Source organism: Desmodus rotundus, chromosome X (genome assembly GCF_022682495.2).
Source record: "Desmodus rotundus isolate HL8 chromosome X, HLdesRot8A.1, whole genome shotgun sequence".
NCBI lineage: Eukaryota > Metazoa > Chordata > Mammalia > Chiroptera > Phyllostomidae > Desmodus > Desmodus rotundus.
Genome location: NC_071400.1, coordinates 2,814,985 through 2,840,227, shown reverse-complemented (window position 1 = coordinate 2,840,227; position 25,243 = coordinate 2,814,985). Strand labels below are relative to the sequence as shown.

Genomic DNA, 25,243 nt, shown 5'->3' with positions numbered 1-25,243 from the left:
TTCACTAAAAGTAATACTAACAGTTACATGATTTTAGCATAATGAAAAATCTAGAGGGAAGCAAGGCATTAAATACAAGAAACAGTGAGTCCTGGTTGGGTAGCACAGTTGGTTGGAGCGTTGTTCTGATATATTAAGATTGCAGGTTCAATCAACAGTCAGGGCCCATACAAGAATCGACCCATGAAAGCATAAATAAGTGGAACAACAAATCGATCTCTCTCTCTCTCTCTCTCTCCCCCTGCTCTCCCCCATCTTTCCTCTCTCTTTTTCTAAAATCAATTAATAAAAAAAGAAGCAATGATTTGTCAAATTCTCTACAAGAAGTAGTGACAAGAAGAGGAAGACTTTTCATGAGACCCTCTTCAGTGTAACCTGTGGCAGCTGGACCATATCCTTGTTCCACGTGGTATGAAAGTGGCCTAGTGATGATATCTAAAGCATAATCCTAGTGCAGAAAGATCTTGTGTGACTATCCCATGTTGCAACATTTTAAAAAAATTTACAATAATAACTCATGTTTAATGGAGGAAAAGTATATTTCTGAATAACAATGCATTTGTCTTTAACAGGTGAGAGGAATGACGTGCGCCTCCTGTGTACATAAAATAGAATCTACCCTCACAAAGCACAGAGGGATTTTCTACTGCTCTGTGGCCCTGGCAACCAACAAAGCACATATTAAATATGATCCAGAAATTATCGGTCCCAGAGATATTATCCATACAGTTGAAGTAAGTGCCACTTTCTTTGTTCTTGCCTATTTAATCAGCACTCCTTTGAATTGCTTCTGGTTTGTATCAGAGAGAGAGAATGAAAAAATCTGACATCTTTGGTTACTCTAGACATCATCTGTCTCAAAATGTAATGCAAATGTGTCTGCCTTTTTTTTTTTTTTGGTATTTGTCAGGAAGAGTTAGCCAAAGGGATGATACAGCACTATAAATCAGGAGCAGATTTAAAGTAGAAATACACCATATTCAAAAAGTGTTTAGATAATGTAATTGAAATACGATTTGTTATGAGTAAGATTTATGTTAATCGTTAAGAAGTGAGGCATCCTGCTAGATGCTTTATTGTTTGTTAGGTCAAAGCAAAAGATGTATTTTTATGTTAAAGTAAGAAATTTAAAAGATCAAACCCTTTTGTGATAAATTCATCTTATGTTCTTCAGCATATCTTATGTGGTAGTACACGTGGAAGTGCTTTAAAGGTTTTAATGTCGTATACCATTGGTGTTCTAGTGTATGCAGGGATGTCCAACCTTTTGGCATCTCTGGGTCACACTGGAAGAAGAAGAGGTGTCTTGGGCCACACTTTAAATACACTGTGACATGTAATCTCACACACAAAAATCTCATAATGGTTTAAATAAATTTACGATTTTGTCTTGGGCTGCATTCATAGCCATCCTGAGATGCATGTGGCCCGCAGGATGCAGGTTGGACACCCCTGATAAAGCATATTAATAGTTCAGATAAGATCATATTAGAATAGATAATAGTACCATTAGCATCTTTGTGAAGCTAGAATTACTGAGTATCTACTATGTGTCAGTTACCAAGATAGCCAAGCTTCAGCCCTTAATTTGATTCTCACGGCAACGCTGTCATCTTCATTTTGGCGGTGAGGGACTTCAGGATAAGAGAAGTTAAGTTACTGGTCCAAAGTCAAATAGCTAGTAAATATCATAGCTGGGATTTGAGCCTCATTTTTCAGACTCCAAACTCATGCCTACTCTTTTCATTGTACTGCATTGCCAATGAGTGATGGACGGCAGCGTTGTTTCTAGCGGTTGAAAATACAGTGTGTTGCTGTCTTTGCTCATATGAGTCTTACTTAGGTGTAGTTTTCTTTTAATACCTTATTTTATTAACAAAATTTTTGTTCATGTTCTTTTTTCTTAATTTCTTCTGAGAGTTCATTACTTATATGTAGAAACACAACAAATTTGTGTATTTCAATTTCGTAGCCTGCACCTTTACTGAGTTCATTGAATAGTTCTGATAGATTTTGATGGAGTCTATAAGGGCTTTCTATATATGGTATGATGTCTTCTGAAAATAATGACGGTTTTACCTCTTCCTTTCCATCTTGGGTGCCTTTTATTTCTTGTCTGATTGCTGTGGCTAGAACTTCAAGTACTGTGCTGAATAAGAGTGGTGAGAGTGGGCATCCTTGTCTTGTTCCTGATCTTAGAGGAACCGCTTTCAGCTTTCCCACTGAGTGTGATGTTGACCATGGGTTTGTCATATATGGCCTTTATTATATTGAGGTATGTTTCTGTTATCCCCATTCTGTTGAGTTTTTTTAAATTATAAATGGACATTGAATTTTGTCAAATGTGTTTTCTGCATTTATTGAAATGATGTGATTTTTATACTTGGTATTGTTGATGTAGTATATCACATTCGTTGATTGATTTGTGGGTATTGGATCATCCTTGTGTCCCAAGAATAAATCCCTCTCAGTCACAGTGTGTAATCCTTTTACTGTATTGTTGAATTCAATTTCATAATATTTTGTTGAGAATTTTTACATCTATATTCATCAGAGATATTAGCCTGTAGTTTTGTTTTTGCTAGTGTCTTTGGTTTTACTATCAGGGTAATGCTGATCTCATAGAATGAGTGTGGAAGCATTCCTTCTTTTTTAATTTTTTGGTGTAGTTTGAGAAGGATAGGCGTTAATTCTCCTTTAACTGCTGGACAGAATCTGTAAAGTTGTCTGCTCCTGGACTTTTATTTGGTGGGAGTTGTTTTATTTGTTTAATTACTGTTTCAATTTTGTTGCTAGTAATCAGTCTGTTTTGGTTTTCTGCTTCTTCCTGGTTCAGTCTTGGAAGGCTGTATGTTTCTAGAAAGTTATCCATTTCTTCTAGGTTGTCCCATTTGTTGGGATATAATTTTTCATAGTATTGTTTTTTATTAATTCTCACCCAAGGCCATGCTTATTGATTTTAGAGAGAGGGGTAACAGGAGAGAGAGAAACATTGATGTGAGAGAGAAACATTGATTGGCTGGTTCTTGCACACACCCCTACCCGGCAGCAAACCTGAAACCTAGGCATGTGCCCTGACTGGGAATCGTGACCTTTATAGGACGATGCTCCAACCAACTGAGCCACACCAGGCAGGGCTGTTCCTAGTATTTTTTAAATTACTTTTTGTATTTTTGTGAAGTCAGTTGTAATATATCCTGTTCATTTCTGATTTTATTTGTTGGGGATGTCTTTTTTTTCTTGATGACTCTGCCTAAAGGTTTATCAATTTTTTTTTCTTTTTCTGATAGAACAAGAATAAAGGCTGCATATCCAAACCTTGAGTAATATACAGGGGTCCAACACAAATAATGCCCTTCTTTTATTACAAAAGTTTTTTTTACAAAATCATAAGCATGGAATTCTGTAACATAGCAATATCACACTCAAGCACACCATATGACATTTTAGGTGAAATGTTGAAATTAAAACTATAAATTATTACACCCATATTATTACCCTACCAAGCACACTCAAGCAGGCCTTACTTCTGCTGCACCCTGTATATAGTATGGTGGTAGCTTTTGTGGCCTATTATTACTCAGTTTTCTGTACTGGTTCAGGGAGTGGATGGATGGATAGATGTCAAAGCTAAAAGTGATTCGTATACATCAATACTAGTACTTGTTGTCTAAATGTAAGATTTATGATTTTACTGCTGAATTCTGTCTTTAAGTCATCAAACACCCGGTCAGTATGGCCAGATAACATTCGGCTTCTTTCCAAAATTACTTATTGGAGGATTTAGTTAACATTATTTTTTATTAAATTCATTGGGGTGGCATTGGTTAATAGGATCATAGATGTATCAAATGTACATTTCTGTGATGCATCATCTGTGTGTTGCACTGTGCACCCACCACCCAGAGGCAAACCATCTTCTGTCACCGTATATTAGACCCCTCAACCACCCTCTGCCCTCTGGTCGCCACCACACTGCTATCTCTGTCCATGAGTTTCAGTTTTCTATCCCACATAGGAGTGAAATCATATGGTTCTTAGCTTTTTCTGACTGACTTATCTCACTTAGCATATTTGCAAGGTCTATCCATGTTGTCAAAAACGGCAGTATTTTCTATTTTCTTATGGCGGAGTAGTAGTTGATTATATATGTGTACCACACATTCTTCAGACATCTATCAAGGATACTTTGCTTGTCTCCATGTCTTGGCCACCGTGAATAATACTGCAGTGAACATAGGGGTGCATGTATCTGTATGAATACATGTGTTCCAGTTCTTTGGGTAAATACTCAGGAGAGGCATTGCTGGGAATCACCCAAGCTGGGAACTCAAGGTGCACTCTTCGTGTGGGCTGAGCACAACCTCCTCTTGTACTTGAGCCTTGGTTGCTGTTGGCAGATCAATGGGAGGGATTTACCCAGGCCCATCAGGTGCAAGGATTGGCTTTGACCACTGACCACCAACTTCCACCCTCTGTGTAGGATCAGCTGTGCCAGGGCAGGATGCTGGTAATCCGATGTGGTCTGTAGCTGTCCACTAGGTGTGCTGGCCCTGGGGTTTCCCAGGTGATGCAGGCCAAGGCCAGCCCCCACCTGTGTTTCTCCCGGGGCCCCCCTGCCTGAGCTGTAAAGTAATCTAAGCTGGCTGCTGCTAGTGCTGGGCCTGGGGCTCACTGAGGCCAGCTGTTGCTTGTTTGAGAGGACTTAGGAGCCAAGGCCATTCTTGCGGAAAAGCAGCTTGGTTGGGCCCATAAATTGGGTGGGGCAGAGCCTCTGGAGATCTCCAGGGTGGGTCATACGGGTGTTAGCCAGGTTGATGGAGTCTCAGATAGGGCACTAGCCTACTGGCTATGTGGAGGGAGAGCTCAGCAAAGGCACAATGGGCTCTGCTCACCCTGAAGCCAGACACTTCAGTCTCTCCCCGTACACCACTGGTGCCCTTCAAGCTGCCATCCTGGTGCTGGAGCTCAGAAGGAGCGAGTCAGAGTAGGTGAGTCCATGTGTGGGTTCCCAAAGAGGAACTGCTTAGGGCTCCAGCAGCCTCCTCCAGTGACTTAATCCCCGCTGGTTTTGGCACCCAAAAGTTGTGGGGGCTTCTCTTCTTGTCACTGGAATCCTTGGCTGGGGGCCTGGTTTGTTTTGGGTCTGGGTCTCCTCGTTCCTGCGATATCCCTCCTGAATTTTTATCCATGTGGGTGTGGGGCCAGCCCGTTCTGTGTCTCCGCCCCCTCATACCAGTCTGGAGGGATGTGGTTACTTTAATTCTGTAGTTGTCAGATTTCCATTCAACTCGATTTCTGATGTTCCTGAGTGATGGTTCTATATTTAAGTTGTAATGTTGATGCGATTGTGCGAGGAGGTGAGCTATGTCTGCCTACGTCATCATTTGACTGGAAGCCTCGCTGGCTATTTTTGAGGCTAAGCCCCAGTGAGTAAAGTTGACAGATGGGGTTCTCTTCTTTTCTCTAGCCCCTCTCATGGAATGGAGGCTCTACTTGGGTGTTGTGAGCCGGGAAGGCTGAGGCCCTAATCACTGTCAACCCCGTTCATAAAGTGTTGGTTCTAAGCTAGAAGACCTCAGGCTGCTGAGGCTGCTGCCACTCCCTCCACTGAGTGCTGAGCTCCGCCCCACCACGTGCTGCAGAGCACTGGCTCCCATTGTTCCTGGCAGAAGCAGCTGCTAGTCTCTTCCCAAAGGAACTGAATGTGTGGTAGAGCTAAGAATGCTCTTAAGGACAGTGGTGACTGTGGTCAAAGGCAAGACAGAGGAGACACGAGAAGCAGGCTGCACCGTGACAGGCTCGTTTGCAGGACAGAACCAGTGAGTAAGATATTTGCGAGGACCCCTCCCAAGGTCAGAACGAGTATCAAGCAGTGGCCTCGAAAACTTGCGTTTGTAGAGCAACGTGTGGCACAGAGCACCGTGGAAAACAGTTGAGCAATCAGTCAGTGTGTCATTAGTGATTTCACAGCTGGGTGCAGTCAGGGAGAGAGAGGCGGAGTTCCCTTTCCAAACCTGTCATCCCAGGTGACAGTGGGCATACCAAAGCTGAACCCCCCTGAGGAGCAACATTAGACTCTTCACCTGAGGGGGGAGAAAGACCTCACTACAATAATCCAGCCAGTCACAGTAAACAAACAAGCAAAGAGCAGTAACAGGCCCTGGGTTGGAGGGGTCCGTACCCAGAGTGGCAAAATATTATTTAACACGTGTAAGGTTCCTGCAGAACAGTCATGAGACCCAGAAAAGGCAAAATGGCGAAAGTAAACACAACCACATAAATAGCATTGAATGTGAATGCATCAAACAATACAGTTAGAAGGTAGATATGCTGCCCTGGCCCGTGTGGCTTGCTTGGGCGTTGTCCTGGAACTGAAAGGTCGCAGGTTCAATTCCTGGTCAGGGCACACACCTGGGTTGCAGGTTTGGTTCCTGCTGGGGCACGTGTGAAAGGCACCAATTGATATTTCCCTCTTGCACTTATGTTTCTCTCTGTCGCCTTCTCCCTCCCTTCCCCTCTCTGTAAAAAATAAACTTGAAAAAAGAAATTATACTGTTCCCCCAATATTATTTATGAAATTTTCATTCCTTCTATATTGACTGCAAATGATATTTTAATCAAATACTCAATTCCCGTATATACCTGACTATGTTTTCTGGGGTCCTTATTGTTTTAGTGAAATATTTTAACAAGTTTGGTGCTAAACGTACTGTTTTAACTACTTTAACTTTGTAGAATGCATTAATATCTGATAGGGCAAATTGCTCCTCGTTGGTAGTTTAAAATTCCTTTGTTTATGCATTAGATTTTCTCTTGTAGGTAAATTTAAGTGTTTAAATTTTGATATTTCTCTCCATGTCTCTAAATATTTGTTCCTTGATGTTTCAGTTTAAGGAATTGTTCACTGACATATCAGCATCGGATCTGAGGATTTAACTTTCCCCTCCTCTCTTCTTACACCACACACAAAAGCCTCCCGAACTCCCATCCTCCCAATGAACTCTTTGCCCATCCAGGCACCATCTTCTATTCATCTCTTCACAACCCAGCCTGGTGGAAAGCGCGTCTGCCCTCTTCCTCCTGGTGCCTTAACTCAAACCATCCCAAATGTATTACTGTCTCCTCTTGACTCCCCACTGAGACTCTTCTGTTCGAAGTCAATAGATCTCTGTGCTGCTAAAACCAGTATTTCTGATTTCACTTGAATTCTGTGCAATGTTAGATACAGTTCCCTCCTTGAAGTACTCACACCTGACTTTTGTGATCCATCTCTGGCACCCAGTTTCCTGGTTCCCCTGCTATATTTCTGAACATCTATCTTCAGTTTCGTCTGGGGATCCCCCAGCTCTCGTATTTCAGAATTGTAGAGTTACTCAGAGCTCAGGTCTTGAATCCCTTCTTTTTTATTATTTATTTTTTAAAATGTATTTATTTATTTTTATTCAGTTACAATTGTCTGCATTTTCTCCCCATCCCTCCACCCCACCCCAGCCAGTCCCACCTCCCTCCCCCAACTCTACCCTCCCCCTTGATTTTGTCATTGTGTCCTTTATAGACCCCTCTCCCCGCTATCCCCTCCCCACTCCCCTGTGGCTATTGTTACAGTGTTCTTAATTTCAATGAATCCCTTCTTTATATTCTTAACTTTGATGGCTCACTCGATCCTATGGCTTCTTTTTACTTTTAAAAGTAATGTGTTAAAACTTACTATATTTTAACAGTATTTAATCAAAGTTATTAACTCTGAATATTTCACTTAGAAAACGTTAAATTCCTAGAGATAACTCAATCTCTCCAGACAATAATGCTATTTAACAGAAATGAAAGGTGAGAGGTTCTTGTCTCTTGAGGTATAGATAAGTACGTGTCATACATACTTTCTGAATACACTCTGTAACTGAAGCAATCATTTTGGATACTTCTATTAAACAGCACCAGAAATAAAGACCTTGACAACTCCAGAATTTCAATATTAGTCATCTTAAAAATATTTTAAGAACTGCCCGTGCAGACATTTTTGTTCTGTTGAATAAATGATGCCATTTAAGAAAACTTTTAAATATTTACTGTGAAGAAAGTGGTAATAGTTTTCTTGGACAAAGAAGATAATGAATCATTCTGAAGAAAATGCAAATCATTATCAGTGACTTAACTAGCAGTTAAAATAAGACAGTAGAGAGTTAGTTTCAATTTAATTGGATTTATTTGCTCATTTTCTCCATCCAATTATTCTCACTGATTGACCAAAATTATGTCCCACAGCTCAACGATAAGTCAGTATAACTTGCTTCAGTTTTAGGAATTACAATTTTGGCTTTTGGCACTCACTGATCTTCAGCATTGTAGAGCAGAACATTTTTTCTTATTGCTGCCATTACCGCATTCTTTACTCTAGTCATTACTGGTAGAGGTGGTGGAGTCTGCTTGAAGGTAGCATTCACTGGAGCTCGTGCAGCTGGGGTCACTGATAGACCTGACTTCAAACTTGAAGAGTTTCGTTGGGGTGGAATCAAATGCCTGGTCGATTGTGCCGTCAAAGACCTTTGTGCCTGAGCAGCTGAAGGTCTTAATGACTGTGCCTCTGAACACCTTGACCGTGTGGTGTCTGAACCTCTTGTGGACAGGGAAAGTGAATTTCTTGGTGATGGAATGCAAGATCTTGATGTTTGTGGACGTGAAGAGATTGATGAGAGTGGACTTGAATTTTGTGGAATTGGTGATCTTGGCAGTAGTGTAACCGGATGTCTTGGTGGCGGAATACGATAGCTCAGTGATGATGGAAGTGAAGATCTTGCCGATGATGGAATTGAAGACTTTGATAGTTTTGTAACTGTAGGTGTTGGTGATTGTACAGCAGACGTAGGGCCAACGAGATGTGTAACTGTGGCCCTTGTTTGAACACTAAGTGAGGTGACTGCCGAAGAAGAGACAGGTGGAGGCATTCCCTGATCTTCAGCTTGTGCGAGTAGATTATCTGTTGTCAGTTCATAATACGGAAAAGGTTCCGATGCTGGAGTGGAGAAGCCCCCTTTAGGTGCAGTAATTGGAACAGCTCTGTCAGGAACACCTGGGAGGCAAGCAGCAGCAGATGTTGCTGCTGGGGTTCTCAAAACAGGTGATGGCAGTTGAGTTGGCAGATGTATGCTTGAGGAAGGAGTTTCCATCTTCGGAGCTTTCAATGCAGCTAACCAATCAGTTGGCAATGCCGGTGCTGAGGCTGGGGCTGTAGGGCTCACAAACACCTTTGTTTTAAAATGATTTCGAGGTTGGGGTTTACATTCTTCTCCCCTTCCAGTTCCGTATCTAACGTATGTAAGTGAATTTTTCACCTCTCTGGCTCCATTCTGCGTTGGCAGATAGGGAGAGCTGGATATCACTTTTCCTACAGCTCTCGTTACAAGCTTATTGATTTCACACAGTGGCAAACTGGAAAATGAGGAACTTTCATCTGGTTGATCCACATATGAAGGAGAGGCCTCTCTGCAAGCAGCTGGGACATGGTACACTGAAACATGGTCTTCCATCAGTTGAGTCTGAGGCACGCTTGCTGGTTTACTGGGATGATCTTTGTGCTGCTTTTGCTTGCGCTTCGCCCCCTTTTCTTCTTCACTCCCAGGGACAGTCTTTTCTTTATAAACTTGAAAGCGGTGTGAAGCATCAGGGGACACTTCTAAACCTCCTGTATCATCTGGGCAAAAAGGAGACCTATACATAGGTAATGTCAGTTCATGAGTATCGTGCGTTTCACACATATGAACAGGTGCTTGCTTGGAGGAGTATACCTGCTGTGTCTGAATAGTTGTACTTTGAAAAGTCTGTGATTCCGTAATTCTCGAGGACAATCCTCCCTTCTGATCTTTGTAGATAATACCGCTCGTCTTCTGGATTACTTGTTCTTCTAAAACTGTAACTCTGACAGAGAGCTTGTCAGCCTCCTCGAACATTTCGTCAATCATATCTTCAGCACATTTACTCAGATAATTTACTCGTGTAACTATATTGTATAAAGTCGTCTGGATTACTTCAATTAACTCCTCTTCAGTATTTGTGGGTATCGCCAATGTATTGGGATGCCCCTCATCTCCCTCATCTTCCTCTTTATTTACCGACATTTTAAATGTTTTAGTTCAGTACAAATGTTGAGGCACTTCCACGTGACCCCATTTTATTCATCCATACCTTTTCTTAGGCCCCCTCTGAGCTCTGTCTGTTTCTCAGCCTCACAGGCACCATCTGATTCTGGCAGGGGCTGCTGTGATCTGAGAGAATTCTATGCCTCCAGCAGTAACCCGGCAACCAAGCTCTGTGTCATAATCCCATGGCTGCGCCAGCAGTGATTGGACAGTGCCTCCACGTCATCACCATGCCCCCCTGCCCTGCTCTCTGCTGGAACAGGTTTCTCAAAGGCAGGGAGAGACTAGCAGGAGAGGAAGTCACAAAGCAATTAGTGAATTCTGATTTATTGTTTCTCAAGGGTGACCCTGGATTTGAGACCAAATTTGCTATGTGACCTCTAGCTTACTTTTCTGAACTAAAATAATACCTGTCCTTATCTGATTCCAAATTATCTTCCAGTTGAGATGTCTCTTGTAAGCTCCACTTGGATATCACATGGCTTTCTCAAACCGTTACTTAAATTTTTTCGATGTACAAAAAGCTGTACGTAATTAATGTGTACAACTTTATAAATCTGGAGATAAGTAAACACCCATAAAACCATCACCTCAATCTATGCCATAAACCTCTCCATCACCTTCAAAGTTTCTTCCTGCTCTATTATTATTATTATTATTTGTCATTATCATCATTTTTTGATAAAAACACTTAGCGTAAGATCTAAATTCTTAGTAAATTTTTTCTTTATTTTCTTGTTTAGCTATTACAGTTCCCCCTGCATTTTCCCCTCTTTGCCCATCTCCACCCAGCTTCAGCCCCCCTCCCCTCTGGCCATCACCTCACCATTGTCCGTGTCTATGGCTCATGCATACCTTTTCTTTGGTTAGTCCCCTCTCCTTTCATTTAGTCCCCCCCCCCCCCCGCCTCCCCTCTGACAGCTGTCAGTCTGTTCCATGTATCCATGTCTCTGTCTCTATTTCATTCATCACTTTATTTCGTTCATTAGATTCCACGTGTAAGTGAGATCATATAGTACTTGTCTTTCTCTGACTAGCTTATTTCAATTAGCGTAATGTTCACCAGGTCCATCCATGCTGTTGCTAAGAGTAAGATTTCCTTTTTAAAAAAAATATTTTATTTATTTTTAGAAAGAGAGGGAGAGAAACATCCATGTGTGGTTGCCTCTCACGTGGCCCTCACTGGAGACTTGACCCACAACCCAGGCATGTGCCCTGACTAGGAATCGAACCAGCAACCCTTTGGTTTGCAGCCCACACTCAATCCACTGAGCTACACCAGCCAGGGCAGATTTCCTTTTTTCTAAAATTATTGTTCAATTACATTTGTCCCAATTTTTCCCCGTTGCTCTTCCTTGCCCTGACCAACCACCCACTCCCACAGTCAATCCCCACAGCACTGTCCATGTCCGAGGGTCTTTTATACATGTTCCTTGACTTGACCCTTTCCCTTCTTTCTCCTGTTATCTGCCTCCCCCTCCCCTCTGGTCCCTATCAGTCTTTTCCTTATTTCCATGCCTCTGGTTCTATTTTGATCATTTATGTGTTCTATTGATTAGGTTCCACTTATAGATGAGATCTTACATATGGTATTTGTCTTTCACCGCCTGGTTTATTTCATTTAGCATAATGCTCTCCAGTTCCATCCATGCTGTTGTGAAGGGTAGGAGCTCCTCCTTTCTTTCTGCTGTGTAGTATTCTATCGTATAAATGTACCACAGTTTTTTGATCCACTCATTCATGGGTGGGCACTTAGGTTGTTTCCAGCACTTGGCTATTGTAAATAACACTACTATGAACATTGGGGTGCACAGGTTCTTCTAAATTGGTGTTTCTGGATTCTTAGGGTATAGTCCCAGCAGTGGAATTACTGGGTCAAAAGGCAGTTCCATCTTTAGTTTTTTGAGGAAATTCCATATTGTTTTCCACAGTGGCTGCACAAGTCTGCATTCCCACCAAGAGTGTACTAGGGTGCCCATTTCTCCACATCCTCGTCAACACTTGTTGTTTGTTGATTTATTGATGGTAGCCATTCTGACATGTGTGACATAGTATCTCACTGTGGTTTTCATTTGCATCTCTCTGGTGGCTAGTGATGCTGAGCATCTTTTCATATGTCTCTAGGCCCTCTGTATGTCCTCTTTGGAGATGTGTCTGTTCAGGTCCTTTGCCAATTTTTCATTTGGATTATTTGGCTTCCTGGTGCTGAGTCGTATGAGCTCTTTATATATTTTGGAGATCAAATCCTTGTCCGAGGTATCATTGCTAAGTATGTTTGCCCATACAGTTGGTTCCCTTTCATTTTGCTAATGTTTTCTTTAGCTGTGCAGAGGGTGTTTAATTTGATGTAGTTCCATTTGTTTATTCTTTCCTTTATATCCCTTGCCCTTAGAAATATATCAGTGAAAATATTGCTGTGTGGGATGTCTTAGATTTTCTTGCCTATGTTCTCTTCTAGGACTTGTATGGTGTCATGGCTTACATTCAAGTCTTTTATCCATCTTGAGTTTATTTTTGTGTATGGTATATGTTGGTGGTTGAGTTTCGTTTTTTTGGATGTACTTGTGCAGATTTCTCAGTACCATTATTGAAGAGGCTATTTTTACTCCATTTTAGGTTCCTCCCCTTTGTCAAATGTTAACTGACCATGTTGAATGGGTTTATTTCTGGGCTTTCTATTCTGTTCCATTGGTCTGTGTGTCTGTTCTTATGCCAGTACCATATATTTTTTATTACAGTGGCCTTTAATAGAGTTTGATATCAGGTATTCTGATCCCTCCTACTTTGTTCTTTCTCAAAATTGCTGAGGTTATTTGGGGTCATTTATGGTTTCATATAAATTTTTGAAATATTTGTTCTATATCTGTGAAATATGTCATTGGTATTTTGATAGCAATTGCATTGAATCTATAGATTGTTTTCAGTAGTATGGACATTTTAATGAGATTGATTCTTTCAGTCCATGAACATGGTACATGCTTCCATTTGTTTGTGTCTTCCTTAATTTCTTTCTTCAGTGTTGTGTAATTTTCTCAGTATAGGTCTTTTACTTCATTGGTTAAGTTTATTTCTAAGTATTTTATTTTCTTGTTGCTATTGTAAATGGGATTTTTTCCCTAATTTCTGTTTTTGATATTTCATTGTTGGCGTACAGAAATGCCTTTGATTTCTGAATATTGACTTTGTATCCTTCTGTTTTGCCAAATTCACTCATTTGGTTGAGTAGTTTCTGGTGGAGCCTATAGGGTTTTCTATGTGCACTATTATGTCATCTGCAAATGACAGTTTTACTTACTCCTTCCCAATTTGGATGCGTTTTATTTCTTTTTCTTTTCTGATTGCTGTGGCTAGGACTTCCAGTACTATGTTGAATAGGAGTGGTGAGAGAGGGCGTCCTTGTCTTCCTGATCTTAGTGGGAACACTCTTAAGTTTTTGTCCATTGAGTATGATGTTGGCTGTAGGTCTCTCATATATGGCCTTTATTATGTTGAGGAATGCTCCCTCTATTCCCACTTTCCTGAGTGTTTTTATCATAAATGGGTTCTGTACCTTCTCAAATGCTTTTCCTGCGTCTATTGATATGATCATGTGATTTTTGTCTTTCCTTTTGTTTATGTGATGTATTATATGTATTGGTTTGTGAACATTGTACCATCTTTGCATCCCTGGGATGAATCCCACCAGTTCATGGTGTATGATCTCTTTAATGTATTGGTGGATGCGGTTTGCCAATATTTTCTTGAGGATTTTAGTGTCTGTGTTCATCAGCGATATTGGCCTGAAGTTTTCTTTCTTTGTTGTGTCTTTGTCTGGTTTGGTGATTTGGATGATGCTGGCCTCATAAAAAGAGTTTGGGAGTCTTCCCTCTTCTTGGATTTTTTGGGGTACTTTGAGAAGGATAGGGGTTAGCTCTTCCTTAAATGTTTTGTAAAATTCTCCTGTGAAACTGTTTGGTCCAGGGCTTTTGTGTGCCAGGAGTGTTTTAATTACTGCTTCAATTTCACTAGCTGTTATGGTCTATTCAGGCTTTCTGCTTCTTCTTGATTCAGGTCTCTAAGGTTCTAAAAATTTGTCCATTTCACCCAGGTTTTCAAATTTCTTGGCATATAGTTGTTCGTAGTAATTTCCTACATCCTTTGTATTTCTTTGGTGTCAGTTGTAATTTCTACTCTTTCATTTCTGATTTTATTTATTTCAGTTCTCTTTTTTTCTTGATGATCCTGGTTAAAGGCCTGTTGATTTTATGTTTTCAAAGAACCAGCTCCTGGATTTATTGTTCCTTTGAATTGTTGTTTTAATCTCTATGTAATTTAATTCTGCTCTGATCTTGATTATTTCCTTTTTTCTACTTGCTCTGAGCTTTGTTTATTGTGATTTCTTTTTTTTTTTCAAAAGATTTAAATTATTCTTAGAGACAGGGGAAGGGAAGGAGGAATAGCAGGAGAGAGGCATCAATGTGGAAGACTAACACTGATCAGTTGCCTCTCATGCATGCCCCGGCCAGATATTGAGCTCACATCCCAAGCATGTGCCCTGACCAGAAATTGAACTGGTGGCCTTTCACCCTGCGGGATGATGCCCAACCAACTGAGCCACACTGGTCACAGCTGAATTGTTCTTAATGACAATACCATGGCTTAGGATTTCTCCACATCATATTTATATTTTCAGTGAAATAATTGTTTTCTCATGGATTTCTTTTAGAGCTTAGGTTTTGAAGCATCTTTGGTCAAGAAGGATCGGTCAGCAAGCCACCTAGACCATAAACGAGAGATAAGACAGTAAGTACTGTTGGGGTGTCAGTGAAAAATACATTTTGACTCCTTTTTAGAAATTTAACATCCTGTGAGCATGTGAGTTTTTACAATAGCATCCTTAGACTTGGGCGAGTAGTCATAACTTGTGTTTACGTATATACATACACTCTTTAACCATTAGCCACTTACTAAAATGATTTTTTTTTTTCTACATAAGATGGAGACGGTCCTTCCTTGTGAGCCTGTTTTTCTGTATTCCTGTCATGGGGCTGATGATATATATGATGGTTGTGGACCACCACCTTGCCTCCCTTCACCATAATCAGAACATGAGTCAAGAAGAAATGGTCAATATTCATTCTTCTATGTTCCTGGAGCGCCAGATCCTGCCGGGATTGTCCATTATGAATTTGCTATCCTTTTTATTGTGTGTACCTGTGCAGGCAAGTGAAATGTTAACAAGTATGTTTGTTAATAATGAAAAATAGCTAAGATGTGGCAGGCAAGGCTGTTTTCAGTTGGAAAGCAGATGTTAGCCAGAAGGCGGTCATTTTATGCTGGATGTTTTACAAAAATAATGTTAAACTGAGTGGTTAAAGTAGATAATATATTCCACTTAACCCATAAAGACATTATTTAATAATAAAGCAGACAATAAGAGTTTAATTTGTATTCAGATATGAATTTGGTGTTCGTATCTCCTATTGTATATAAGTTTATATTTAAAATTATAATAAAATATGTGTTTAATATTTTTAAATTAATTCTATTTATATTAATGATATTAAATATATTTTAACATCTTTATTAATTTATTGTATAAAATAAAATCATCATGGGAATTATTTTATTATTAGTTCTATTGTTTTTCCCTGGCACTTAAATTTATTGCTTTTTGTATGGTTTCAAAGCTTCCTTTGAGATAAACTCTTATTGTGGAACACTTCCATCTGATAAATGTATCCCTTTTTCTGATTTTTGTAAAATGCAATAATGATTTCTTTAAAATCTTAGCATATTTCTCTATAAGAAAAACAAACTTTTGGGTCATGTTTACTAACAAAACCAGCCAACAGATCTAATAGCTTGTGATATACCACTTAGGTTGAATTTTGGAAAGGTGGAGATGAGTTTTATATTTAAAAAAGCCTTTTCAAAAGAATGTAATTCTTTTCCTAGTTCTTGTTTTTGCTAGAATCAAAGAGGAAATTCTGAGAACCTTCTGAGTTTCTATTATGGACTATCCATTGGACCATCGAGGTTATGCACTGACTGGAATCCTTGCACACACATATCTGCTCAAATACGAGCTGTTGTTTCAGCTTAAAATTTCTCTATAGTGTTTATGGATTAAGTAGAAGGCAAAGGAAGTTAACGTTGATACTGTACCTTAGTTATTGAGGTATATATTTGAATTTCATTTTTTTTTTAAAGCAATGATTTATTATTTCTCTATTACAGTTTTTCGGAGGCTGGTACTTCTACATTCAGGCCTACAAAGCACTAAAGCATAAAACTGCGAATATGGACGTGCTGATCGTGCTGGCCACCACCATTGCATTCGCCTACTCTTTGGTTATTCTTCTTGTCGCAATGTATGAGAGAGCCAAAGTGAACCCTATTACTTTCTTTGACACACCTCCTATGCTATTTGTGTTTATTGCGCTAGGCAGGTGGCTGGAACATATAGCAAAGGTAAAGTCACAAAACATGACATTTGTTAAAATCTTGGGTGAATAAATGACCATAATAGTTTCTAGACCAATTAGTAGAAATATATATGTTGATTTATGTATCTAATCATTTACTTAAAGAAGTATTTGTTTTTGCTTGGCAATATTTTAAGTATTCCTTTTTAGAAGATTTACCACGTTTATGGAATTAGTATTGTAGATAGTCGAGTACATCTGTGTTTATTTTGAGAGAGGCATTTGAAAACTTATTTTATTTATTTCTATCATATGATTAATGGAAAAAATTGATGTGACTGCAGGATTTAAAATAATGATGGAAAATTTTTACCCATAATCTAATGCTCTAATGGAAATCACTTTCTAATCCTGTTCCACATACATTTATATTTTCCAGACTGGCAAACATAGTATTCCATGCCACTCTGTACGCTTAACACTATAAAGATCCCCCCCCATTTTTTCAGTCTAGATAATTATTTGGCATTTCTGAGTGATATTCTGTCAAATAAGTGTGCTGTCATTTACTAAATCATTTTAGTTTTGTTCTCAATTAGATTGTTTCCAATTTTTAATTTGAGATAACCCTGCATTAAACATATTCATGTTTAATGTCATTTTTCTTGAATCAGTGTCTTAGGATAAATTACAAAGCATATGGTTGAAAGACAAAACTCTTTCTGTGGTTTATGCTACAAGGTGAAACAATTTTTGCCAGCAAAGGTGTGTCAGTGAAGTAGTTTGACTGCCGCTTCATCAGTTTTGACTCCTGTCTAAATTCTTGCCAAGTCAGTAGGCATGAAATGGTATCATAGAGTTGCTTTAGTTTGCATTTATTCCATTAATAACAGGGATAAACATTTTTTCACACCAGGGATTTTATTTCTTCTTATGTGAATTGCCTATTCATAACCTTTGCCTGTGTACCTCGTGGGTTCCTGATGTTTTTCTTATTAATGTACATTATTTATTTATGAATTAGAGCTAATTATACAGTTTATATTTTGTTTACTTCATATTTTTGAAGTGAAATATTTTCTGATTTGAACTAATTAATATTCCTAAACCTGTCTCTTGGATAAATATTAAAGAACTATATCTTTATTTTAGGTAAGACCTGGGCTTTTCCTTCCTTAGCATTGTTGACTTTTCTTTTTAATTTATAGGGAAAGACATCAGAGGCTCTTGCCAAGCTAATTTCACTGCAAGCTACAGAAGCAACTATTGTAACTCTTGACTCTGATAATATCCTATTGAGGTATTTATCTTCATTCTTTCCACTTTTCTTTTTTAACTCCTTATGAAAATATCAAATATACACAGAATTAGAGAGAAGAGTGTAATGCATGTACATAATTCATCTCCCAGATTTAACACTTACATGCACCACCCATTACTTCATCTGTACATTCTGTTTTTGTTTCTCTTGTTGCAATAGTATTTTAAAGTAAATTCCAGTCGTATCATTTGACTGCTAAATATTCCTGTAGTATCTCTAAAAAAAGAACATATCCTTTTTTTAAAAGATTTTATTTATTTTGTTTTAGAGAGAGGGGAAGGGAGGGAGAAAGAAAGGGAGAGAAACATCAATGTGTGGTTGCCTCTCGTGCACCCCCTACTGGGGACCTGGCCTGCAACCCAGGCATGTGCTCTGACTGGGGATTGAACTGGCAACCCTTTGGTTTGCAGGCCAGAGCTCAATTCACTGAGCCACAGCAGCCAGAGCAGAACATTTCCTTATATAACTGTCACACCATATTGCATCTAACAAGATGAACAAAAGCTCCTTAATATCATCTCATATGCGGTTCATGTTCACATCTCTCCTGTTGTCTCCAAAATGGTTTAAGTTTCATTGTTTGCACTGGAATTCAAACAAGGCCATAGTCATTATAGTTTCTTTTACTCTAGAACAGCTCATCCTTCTCTTTTCCCCTCCCTCTGTCCTCCCCCTGTTCTCCATATCCATACAGTTGACTTGTTAAAGAAACATCCATCAATTGTCCATATAATATGCCACAGTCCAGGTTTGTCTCTTTGCTCCCTTCTGTTGTCACTTACCTTGTTTTATAGCTCCTGTGTTCCCTGTAAACTGGAAGTGAGAGCTGAAGTGTTGATTAGATTTCATTCTTTTGTATTTCTCATTTGTAGACTTACAAAATTATTTAGGCAGATTTATACAATAAATAAATTGTTCAGTTAAATAAAACCCAGTACATTATTTTCTAAAGTTTTCATTTATTTGTTCAGTGACTATGTAAGAAATATTTAGAGCACCTACTTCACGCCAGGCACTAAGCTGTTTCTCACCAGAGGACAGGACCGGCATTGCGGTTCCCAGCTCAGATGCTGGTTTGAGCTACCATTGCTAACAACGATGCAGCTGCAAGCTTGATATGAACTAAAAAGCTTGCATGGGAAAATCAACATGAGAAGCATATTGTCATAATGCTTTTCATTTTCACTCATATCCAGTGAAGAACAAGTGGATGTGGAACTTGTACAACGTGGAGACATCATTAAAGTGGTCCCAGGAGGCAAATTTCCAGTGGATGGACGTGTCATTGAAGGACATTCTATGGTAGATGAGTCCCTCATCACAGGTATGTTCTGTCAGCAGGTCATGAAAGTGAAGCGAATCCAAAGTGTTCATGAAGAATAGGCATGGAAGGTTGAAGAGCTTTCTGTAGAAACTGGAATGAGTAAATAATGTGCCAAGACAATATGATTTCTTTTCAAGACTAAATCAATTTCTGCAGATTTACTTTGTGGATTTAGTTATGCTAGTGAAGGCTCTTTTGCTGAGAATTGTTAATTACAGGAATGGATAACCAAAGGAAATTGTGTAATTCTGCTGTAGAACCCAATAGACTTTGGCAAATGTACCTGACCCAATACCTATTTTGTCTTTCTGCCCTAAACATTGTTCTAGTCTGAGCTGGGGCAGGACGCCAGGTTTTCCACATCAGTGTCTGCCCTAGGAAGGAGAGTAGACCTGTACTAGTTTAGAGATCTTAGATAACTAAGGCCAATCTGGAGCAGAACCAAAATAACACCTTTCCTACCTCAAGCCTCAGTGATAGTGTCGAAAGAGGCTTAGATTATAGATCAAGGAGGAAATAATTTAGGTCTGTGTTTCTCAGAAGGGGTGCTAATGCGACTTTGGATGGGACAGTTCTGAGTTCTGGATTCTCTCTTCCACATTGTAGTACATTTAGTATCCTTGATCCTGGCCCACTAAATTGGAGTAGCAGCCGTATTAGTAGTTATTACAGATGAGAACTCCCTCCTACATTTCTAAATGTTCCTTGGGAATAGGCTGAGAACAAGATCTGAGGCTTGGGGGAAGCTCCAAAAGGCTCTTTCAACAAGAACTAGCATATTAGGTTTCTAGCATATTAGGTTTTTTCAGTGTAAGATATGTCTGCCTGCATTTGGTCCAGAACTAACATAAGGAAATAGGAGGGCAACTTTCACCTGGGCATTTGTCCAGATTCTATTTCATAAATTCAGAATCTCTTTCCTAGCCCTGGCTGGTGTGGCTCAGTGGATTGAGCTCTGGCCTGCAAACCAAAGGGTCACCAGTTCGATTCCCAGTCAGGGCACATGCCTGGGTTGCGGTCCAGGTCCCCCCAGTAGGGGGTGCACGAGAGGCAACCACACATTGATGTTTCTCTCCCTCTCTGTCTCCCTCCCTTCCCCTCTCTCTAAAAATAAATAAAATCTTTTTTTGAAAAAAGAATATCCTTTCTACATATTTTTGACAGATAACAAGTGGTGGTATGTTTCAGAATACTGCTTATTTATGTTCCCCAAATCTATCTTTACTCCTCATCTAGGGGAGGCAATGCCTGTGGCCAAGAAATCTGGCAGCACAGTGATTGCTGGTTCCATCAACCAGAATGGGTCACTGTTCATCCGCGCAACCCATGTTGGAGCGGACACAACCCTTTCTCAAATTGTCAAACTTGTGGAGGAGGCACAAACCTCAAAGGTAACTTACCTCTCTAGGAGAAACAAAGTCTTTTCTTTAAAGGCCATTCAGTGTAAATGTTTATTTAGTTTTTGTATTTTCCTTTGATTAATTCTGTTTGCGTTAGTATGGAGTTTATTAAAATAGTTCTGTTTTGCTCTATTCGTTATAAAAAGGAGACTTGATTTACATATTGTTGTTGTTTTTGTTGCTGTTATTATTATATTATTATTTAATTCTAGGCTCCTATCCAGCAGTTTGCAGACAAACTCAGTGGCTACTTTGTTCCTTTTATTGTTATTATTTCCATTGTTACCCTCTTGGTTTGGATTATAATTGGATTTCTGCATTTTCAAGTTGTCGAAACCTACTTTCCTGTAAGTGACATGTGACAATACTTTACCATATGTTAAACAGTTTGTGAATTTTTTGCGTAAGTCATTAATTGGAAAATAGACTTAATAATCCCTACTATGTTTAAGAGAGTGGAGTAGGCGAGTGATAAGAATAGCATCTGCATTTCTGTAAATATAAAAGATTTCCTTTTGCAAAGAATTTTTTTATTATGACTTGTTATTTCCCCAAAGCAAGTGCTGAACTTTTACATTTCATACCTAGGCTCATTTCCAGCATGATTTTGCTTTCACAAAGGACTGTAGACATATTGAGGAAAATCTCGCAATGTGAGCTCTGCCACACACCATCTGCGTGATCTTGAGCCAACTTAATTTCTCTCCGAGCTTCGATTTCCTCATGTACACAATGAGATTTTAATAATCCCATCCTGCATAACTTCTGGTTGTTGTGAAAGTTAAATCAGATGATATATTAAAAACACTTAGGAATTTATCAAATGCTTTATAAATATAAGGTAATATTGGTTCCTGCTTCTCTCTAGTCCTTTGATACTCTCTAAAGTATGGTGTCATAAGGTGGGTAAGTAGACCTGGACTGTGCCTCACTTTAGAGATATAATTTTTTTAAACTATTTATTTATTTATTTATTTATTTATTTATAGAGAGGGGGAAGAGAAGGAGAAAGAGAGGGAGAGAAACAGCAATGTGTGGTTGTCTCTCACACGCCCCCTACTGGGCACCTGGCCCAAAACCCAGGCACGCACCCTGACTGGGAATCAACCAGCTACCCTTTGGTTCACAGGCCGGAGCTCAAGCCACTGAGCCACACCAGCTAGGGCTAGAGATATAATTTTTAAGTCACTTCTCAGCCTCAGTTTTGCCATCCGTGATATAGTGACAATAACACCTAACTTGCAACATTGGAATCAGTGTAGGTGAAAACGTGCACATTTGACATATATGAAAGCATCAACTTAGATGTTTATGAAAATCCTTGTAACTCTGTTAATGGTATATATACCATTGCTTATGTATAGCGATGGTATATATACTGTACATATATACCATTCTGTATATCACTTAGTTTATTTAAGAACTCAGGAAGAAACTAGCACTGTAAAACAGGTACTGCTAAGAAAATCTTATTGTTGTTTCTTTATTTTAAAAAGTCCTGTTCTACACACTACTTTTATGCTGTTTGTCCCTTCAATTAAAGAACAAGTAGAATCATAACAGCTGTGTATCCATTCCGTGACATGGTTATTACTATAATATTTAAGTTTCTTTAAGTGATTCATGTCGGTTAAGCACACATGGACAAGAGGATTGCTGGGAGGTATTTAGGAATTTGTATCATGAGTTCAGGGAATCTTAGAAGTGTTTCCCTAATACAATCCATCATATTTACCTACACAAGCAAGTATTCAATGCCATTAAGAGCTATACTACCTGATATACTCAGTTCACATTATTACATCCTAAAGAATTTTATTGAGATATGATTAAACTCCCTTTGCATGCTGGATGATTTTTCTCTATTGTCTTCAGGAATAGTGTGAAAGGCAGATTATGGTATCAGTGTATAGAGGTTCAGAATTCCTTTGGTTTAGGATCAAATTTGTTGAGAATTAGGTTCCATGGTTGCAGATATTTTTAAAGATTTTATCTACTTCATTTTAGAAAGAGGGGAAGGGAGGGAGAGAGGACAAGAAACATCAATGTGCCAGAGTTACACTGATTAGTTGCCTCTCGCGTGCCCCCAACTGGGGACCTGGCCCACAACCCAAGCATGTGTCCTGACTGGGAATCGAACCAGCAACCTTTGGGTTTACAAGCTAGCGCTCAATCCACTCAGCCACACCAGCCAGTGCTGCAGCTATTTTTGAAAGTTCCTAATAAAAATACTTCCTCTCGATATGGGGCAAAAGAAGGCCGACTTTTATGTTCCTTATATTCACTCCATAGTTTGTAACTCTGAATCAGTAAAATGGTAATCTTGATGTTGGTACCGTGACTTAGTTTACCAATTATGTCACAATATCTTCATAAAATTTAAAGAGTTTTCTTACTAGTAAGTACAACATATACTTTGGTGGCTAAGTAGGATTATGTGTGACTACAAAATTGAGGTTTTATTGAAATGGTGAACCTTTATTCCTTTTGCTTTGTTCAGCTCTAAATCAGTAACCAAAATTCATGCGTTTCTTCTAAAGGGCTACAACAGAAGTATCTCCCAAACCGAAACGATAATACGCTTTGCTTTCCAAGCCTCTATCACAGTTCTGTGCATTGCATGCCCCTGCTCACTGGGCCTGGCGACCCCAACTGCTGTGATGGTGGGCACGGGAGTAGGCGCTCAAAATGGCATACTAATCAAAGGTGGCGAGCCACTGGAGATGGCTCATAAGGTAAGATATCCCAGACTAAAAATTGTCCCATCTAAACTGGCAGTAGCACCTCCACTAAGGAACACAGAGTCCTGAATTATTTCCACCCGGTCCATAATCTAAGCCTCTTCTGCCGCTATCCTAAGGGTCGGGGTAGGAAAGGCGTTATTTTGGTTCTGCTCCAGGTCCACGTTAGTTATCCAAGATCTCTAAAACTGCTAGACACCTCATCTCTTCAAGCAGATGCCAATGTGGAAAAGCGGAAGTCCCACCCCAGCTCAGACTAGAAAAGTCTTTAGGGCAGGAGGACAGAGGAGGTGTTCGCCCAGGTCTCTCAGACTTCTAACCCGTCTGTGTGTGACTCCCTGTTTTTGTTCCTTGCCGTGAGACAGCGCCTGTGGTTCCATTGCAGTGACTTTGCCTTTCTGTCAGCAGAGGACAGTTTGCAACTCTGACTTCAGGAATATAATCCTACCCCTGACCTCTCTCGTATTAGGATTTTCATAACAACCTCAATCAAGGCTGCTTGACTTCCACTAAAAGCATGTTTCAAACTCAAAGAAAAATTGCAAGAATAGTATAAAGAACTTCTGTATACCCTTCACTACAGATATCAGGCTCGTTTCCTAAGAAAAAGGACACTTTCTTATAAAACCACAGTACAAACATCAAAATCAAGAAATCGGTGTTGATACTGTACTATTATCTGATCTGCAGTCCATATTCCAGTCTCATCAGTTGTCTCCGTAGTTTCCTTTATAGCTTTTTCCCCTCTTGTCTGGAATCATGCTTCGTATTCAGTTGTCATATCTTTTCATCTCATCTTCTCAAGCTAGTCATTTTTCAAGGTTTGCATTCTCAGTTGACTCTGAGGTGACTGTTCTCTAATTCCAGACTCTTCCGTTTTCCTCTCTAGGCTGCCTTTCCTTCCTTGATTCCCAAGCTGTCTGTTCCCAGGCCAAGCTTCTCACCTGCACCCAATAAACTCAGAGCCACCCAGCAAGTCTTATCTGGCACTCACTTCAACTTAATTATTTACCTTTCTCTTGTAATTATGTTCCCCATGCCCATATTTCCCCTATAGACCTGTAATTCATTACTACTTAAAGCCTGTGTCTTTCTCTGGAGGCACTACAGGCATCTCTTAATTAACTACTAACAGCCAACCTTTTAACAATTAGTTCTAGTTCTTTAACATATGCCTACAGTAGGGGGCGTTAAGTGTAACTGAGAGTGTTTCTTCCCTTATTCTCTCCCTTCCTTTTATTCTCCCAAAGGCAGTTTATGAAGTCAAAGTTTATTAAGAAGGAAACCTTTTTCTCGGTGATATTAAGGATTATCAAGTCACATAGGTGCATTGTATTTTACCTTTGTTACAGGTGAAGGTAGTGGTGTTTGATAAGACTGGAACCATTACCCATGGAACCCCAGTAGTGAGTCAAGTAAAGGTTCTAGTGGAAAGTAACAGAATATCACGCACTAAGATCCTGGCCATTGTGGGAACTGCTGAGAGTCACAGTGAGCACCCTCTGGGAGCAGCTGTGACCAAATACTGCAAGCAGGTACGGTTTCCGCCTTGTATATTAATGAACTCATCTGCTGTTGGGATTATTCAGGCCAAATCCAAACTGGTGCTTGACTCTGATTTACGTATATACTAGTTGCTATGAGGCTTAGAGAGACTTGTATTTTGTTATTTTGCTTTATAATGTGCCTTAGTTTCTTCATACAGAAAAATATGAAGATGAAAACAGAAATTAATTATAATCCTACACAGATAACCCCAGTTGACTAAAAAGTTAAAATAGAAGTAATACATACTTATGATAGGAAACCTCAGGTAGTTCAGAGTGTTACGTAAAGAAAAGGGAGAGCCTCATTCCCGCTCACTTCCATAATTCCTCTCTCCAAAGTTTAACAAGACTTAAGCTGTTGATATTT

The 25,243-nt window shown here is 39.5% G+C and overlaps 1 protein-coding gene across 3 annotated transcripts in view; it reads left to right on the top strand.

Moving 5' to 3' along the window:
• ATP7A (ATPase copper transporting alpha) overlaps positions 1–25,243 on the top strand; it is a 105,153-nt gene that overhangs the window by 63,214 nt on the left and 16,696 nt on the right. For all 3 annotated transcript variants that reach the window (XM_024574979.3, XM_045183804.2, XM_045183805.3), the window contains 10 exons: positions 573–734; positions 14,842–14,918; positions 15,112–15,337; positions 16,356–16,589; positions 17,752–17,843; positions 19,061–19,188; positions 20,425–20,579; positions 20,801–20,935; positions 23,129–23,323; positions 24,682–24,864. In XM_024574979.3, the coding sequence (XP_024430747.2) occupies positions 573–734; positions 14,842–14,918; positions 15,112–15,337; positions 16,356–16,589; positions 17,752–17,843; positions 19,061–19,188; positions 20,425–20,579; positions 20,801–20,935; positions 23,129–23,323; positions 24,682–24,864 (1,587 nt within the window). The remainder of the gene's footprint in view (positions 1–572; positions 735–14,841; positions 14,919–15,111; positions 15,338–16,355; positions 16,590–17,751; positions 17,844–19,060; positions 19,189–20,424; positions 20,580–20,800; positions 20,936–23,128; positions 23,324–24,681; positions 24,865–25,243) is intronic.